The 4,332-nt window shown below is 44.3% G+C and overlaps 1 protein-coding gene across 1 annotated transcript; it reads right to left on the minus strand.

Moving 5' to 3' along the window:
• Positions 1 to 2,880: 2,880 nt before the first annotated feature.
• Positions 2,881 to 4,085, minus strand: HSPB3 (heat shock protein family B (small) member 3). The gene has a single exon (XM_030329959.1). It carries the CDS (start codon positions 3,947 to 3,949, stop codon positions 3,476 to 3,478), a length of 474 nt encoding a protein of 157 aa, XP_030185819.1. The 5' UTR covers positions 3,950 to 4,085; the 3' UTR covers positions 2,881 to 3,475.
• Positions 4,086 to 4,332: the final 247 nt, after the last annotated feature.

Consider the following 4,332-nt stretch of genomic DNA (forward strand, 5'->3'; position numbering starts at 1 on the left):
GAGTCTCTTCATAGCTCATTGTGAAGTGGGGGCCAGCATGGCAACACATCACCTCACGTTGCTTCCCTTTTTTTTTTTTTCTTGCCTCTTTCCCCCCTAACTTCTCACTTTTACCAGTCTGGGTGTGCCCTTCCCAAATAGAGTGCCAGCACTTCATTCCTTGTCTCAGGTGTACTTTGTAGGACAGCTTTTTCTAAGAGAGCTATAACAAGAGTATTCACTTAACAGGAGTGCTGGATAGTTTTCTCCTTGCCCCCAGGAGTCACTCTCCACCTTTTTCCCACCCTGCCCTCTGCCCTGGGAGGCCATTGAACTGTATCAACAGGGTGCCCGCACCTTCTGGTTATCACTTAAGTCCCAATAGGGTGCCCTGGTGGGAGATTAGAGGGAGAAAGTATTTATTCTTCTAGCACCTGAGAGAGGTCACCTGGGGCTGGTTGTGTCCCTCTATGAAAGTCACAGCTGGTGGTCTTCTCCATCTGACTTTCTTGATCTCTGAGACAAGCTTCCTCCTGCCATTCCTTTGGACCCAGGGGATATAACAGCTCCACCCTGCTACCCTCAGATTATACCCTATCCCTTGCAACTCTTCTTCACCCTGCCCACTCCTTTGGAATGTATCTCTTTATAAGTAAATCACTCCAATTTGAATGATTTCAGTTTTGACATTGTTACCTGTTTCCTGTTGGGACCGGTAGTGAAAAGGAATGGTTAAATTAGAATACTGTTTATCTTTGTTGGAATAGTGCATAGCCATTACAAATCGGTTAATGTTTGGTAGTAAAAGCAAGTGATGCACTTAAAAAAAAAAAAATCACTTAACAAGTCAAACAGTAATGGGACACCTGGGTGGCTCAGTCAATCCCTCAGTGTAGGTTTGGGATTCTCTCTCTTTCTCCCTCTCTCTCTGCCTCTCCCCGGCTCTCATGCACCTGCTTGCTCATTGTCTCTCTCTCTCTCTCTCTCTCTCTCTCTCTCTCTCAAAATAAACTTTAAAAAAAAAGGAAGAAGTCAAGCAGTCAGAGTTCTGGCAGGAATCAGAATTCCGTCACCTGAAAGGACTTTAATGAAGACACCATTTATGGGAAAGTGGACAAGTAAAGAGAAGCAGTAGGGGATGGTGAAGCACCCAGGACAAGAAAGGCAGAAAACATTGCCACCCCAAATGCTGAAGGGACAGAAGGAAGAAACTGTTAAGACGCCTGAGCCCAGCACAAGTGGGAGCCCTGGAGGAGTGGCCACCTCTCCAGAGGTGTAATCATCGAGGGACACAGGCCTGCCAACACCTCATCTGTGGCAGGTTGACAGGAGGATATGCCCTGCCCTTTCTCCCCTCCTACCCACTGATCTTCTGTCACTGGCTCACTGTCAGCACTCCCATTGGCTGAACCTAGTTGAAACAAGAATGATGTGGCCCATCGGGGTCAGCCTGCTTGGGCTCAGAGTGGGGCCGACGAAGGCAAAGGATGGGTTTGGTTGGCACAAAGTGAGGCAGGCAACAGACAGTAAACAGGACTACTGGGATATCAAACTCCATGGAAATATAATCTTGTGAAAAGCAATACATGTATTTATACGTAGGGGAAGACTGAACTAGAAATTTCACATAGCAACTTCATGATAATAAAAGAGTAAGAAATATTTTTTATTTGTTATAGTGTTTCATATATTTTCCAAATCAAAAAAATTGGCTGCATAATACTTTAAAATTTATCTTAGAAGCAAATAAAGACTAATTGGAGGATGTGATTATTTTAGTATTCATTTTTAAAGGAAAAGTTTCTCTCGGTGGCTCCTCGTGGTAAGAATTTTACTTCCCGAATTTTCCCAGAAGTAGGACCTCATCTAGAGTAAGGTTAAGGCCAAATGAGAGGGGTTTTTTGTTGGTTGGTTGGTTGTTTTCTCAAAGCACTAGTTGGTTTTCACACCATCCTGCCAAACATTGGGAAAGAATAATCTAGTGTGGGACAAATGGTATCCCAGCTCTAATCATATTAGTAGAGGTAATCCCAATAACTACGATTATCTTTGTAACGTAGCGGAGCGGGTCCGTGATAGTCACTTTGTCAAACAAAATTTCTTAGAGTTAGATGCACAAACCTCAGTGGATAAACATTAACATACAGCTTCGTAATTCTTTCAGTTTAATTATATTGTAAACAAATGTCTCGGATCACATTTGTTTTCAAAACTACTTTTAGAACTGTTTGATTTATTTTTCTGTTGCTCCGTATCTCTCCTGTTTTCACCAGAACTACACTCCATGCACCATGGAGTAGCACAGGGGTGCTGTCAGTGGCCTGAGTCTGCCCTGGCTCTTTCCACACCCAGCCTCTTCTATTCCCAGAGCCGTGCACAGACTCCCCGGCAGCACATGGTGGGTGCAGGGTAAAGGCGGCTACTTCCTCCCGAGGAGTATTTAGCGTGTGCAGAATGAGATAGCAAATGTTTGGAATGACCCAGAGACCAGCTGTTGATGGCAGTACTCCTACTAAAGCAAATCCTGAACCTCCAACGTCTCAGCCCTTCCCTTCAGCTGAAGCGGCACTCGGCAGTGCACTGTAGAAACTTAGCCCCCTGTGGGAGCCCAGGCCTGGGAACCTCCCCGACCTGCCAGGCTATTTAAAGCCGAGGATTATGCAGAGAGAGCAGATGCAGTACATTTTGCCATCTTCTGAAATCTAAACTTTTAAACAGCATCAAAGAACACAGATTAAAACTCTTTAATTCAGTAACTGTACTTTTAAAAGTGGTTTCTCAATACGAACTTATAAGGGTAGGAGTCAACACATATCTTTGTACAATCGCATAAATATCCACAGAACATATGCTGTTGTCAAAAATACATTCAAATAGGATTCAGTTCATCTTTTTAAAAGTGGGGTACATATTTAGAGCTTTTTAAAAATAAAATTCATATTTGAACATTCCAATATTATGTTTAAGGCAGTGACAGCTGTAGTGAATCATAAATATATTTCAGATCCAATTTCGAAGTACTGTATTTTAACCTTCACACTCTATATTTACAAAGTTCCACTTCAATTAAAATTCACGGAAAAGAAGAGCTTGTCCAAGTGAAGGGAATCACAGCTTTTTTTTTAGCAATATAAAGAGTCTTCATAAAATGGATAAGATATCAGTATGGTTCTTTTGCCATCAATTATTACAGAAGCAGATTCTGTGGCATTGTTGGAGTAACAAGGAAATAATCCCGAGTCTTCACTAGTCTGAAACCCACCTCCTAAACTGTCACTGTTTCGGGTATAAGAATAGCATTGCTTTGAAAGGTACTAACATTTAACAATTTTCCTCTCTGAGGGAGAACAACAAAAACAACCACAACATACCAGGAACTATGTCTCTACTTTTAATCTTCACAAAAACCATTTCAAATGTGGTTAATACAAACATTCCCTGTGGTACCATTGGCTGAACTCTAATCTTCCTGGAGCCGTGAGAACAGGAATTGATGTCAATTAGTCCCAACTGGATCCTTTACTTCCACCACCAGAATTCCATCGTGACAGAGGATGGCAGACAAATCTTTGGTCTCAATGCCATCTGGCAGCTTATACTGACGGGTGAAGCTTCTTGAGATAAAACCATGCTCATCCATTCTGGTTCCGTGCTGAGCCTTGATCAGCAGCCAGCCTTCGAAGGTCTGAATGATGATATCCTCGGGGAGGAACTGGACCACGTCCAGCAGGATCTGGAAGCGGGACTTGCCTTCTTGGGTCGGCATCTCCACCACTGAGTCCACCCGAGGAGCCTGGGCCGCCCTGGCTTTGCTCACGTCCACCGTGGTTGGCCCCGGCAGCGCGTATAAAGCGTGATCCAGCCTGCAGTCTTCCAAACCTCGAGCTTCAAACTCCTCCTCGTAGCGCACCGGAGTCTCTATGAGGTGCCTCAAGATGATTTTTGCCATGGTCGGAGTCAAAGCCAGCATTGAACCGCTTCGCTTCGGTCTATGTGCCGTCAGGAGCAAACCCTCGCAGTTGCCTACTGACTGGATTATCAGTCGCAACGGCTCTTCGCTTGGAACCCTGCGCAGACGCAACTACTTAATTAGGCCTGCATCCTACTGCTGCACACCCACTCTTGTCTTTTCACACGCGCTGACAATGAACGGCTATTTATAGGGTATGGTTCAAAGTTGCATTTAGCACACGGCCGGCTGAAGCTGCCCAGGCAAGGATCGCCCTTACATTCTCAGCTATCCTTGGCAAATGTGTCTGCTTTGCTTACCTCAAGAGAAAAGGAGAATTAGAATCAGAAACAGCATTTACAGAATTTCTGACTGTCCTTGTGAACTGCAGTGATCTACGGGAC

The sequence above is a fragment of the Lynx canadensis genome, chromosome A1 (assembly GCF_007474595.2).
Source record: "Lynx canadensis isolate LIC74 chromosome A1, mLynCan4.pri.v2, whole genome shotgun sequence".
Lineage (NCBI taxonomy): Eukaryota > Metazoa > Chordata > Mammalia > Carnivora > Felidae > Lynx > Lynx canadensis.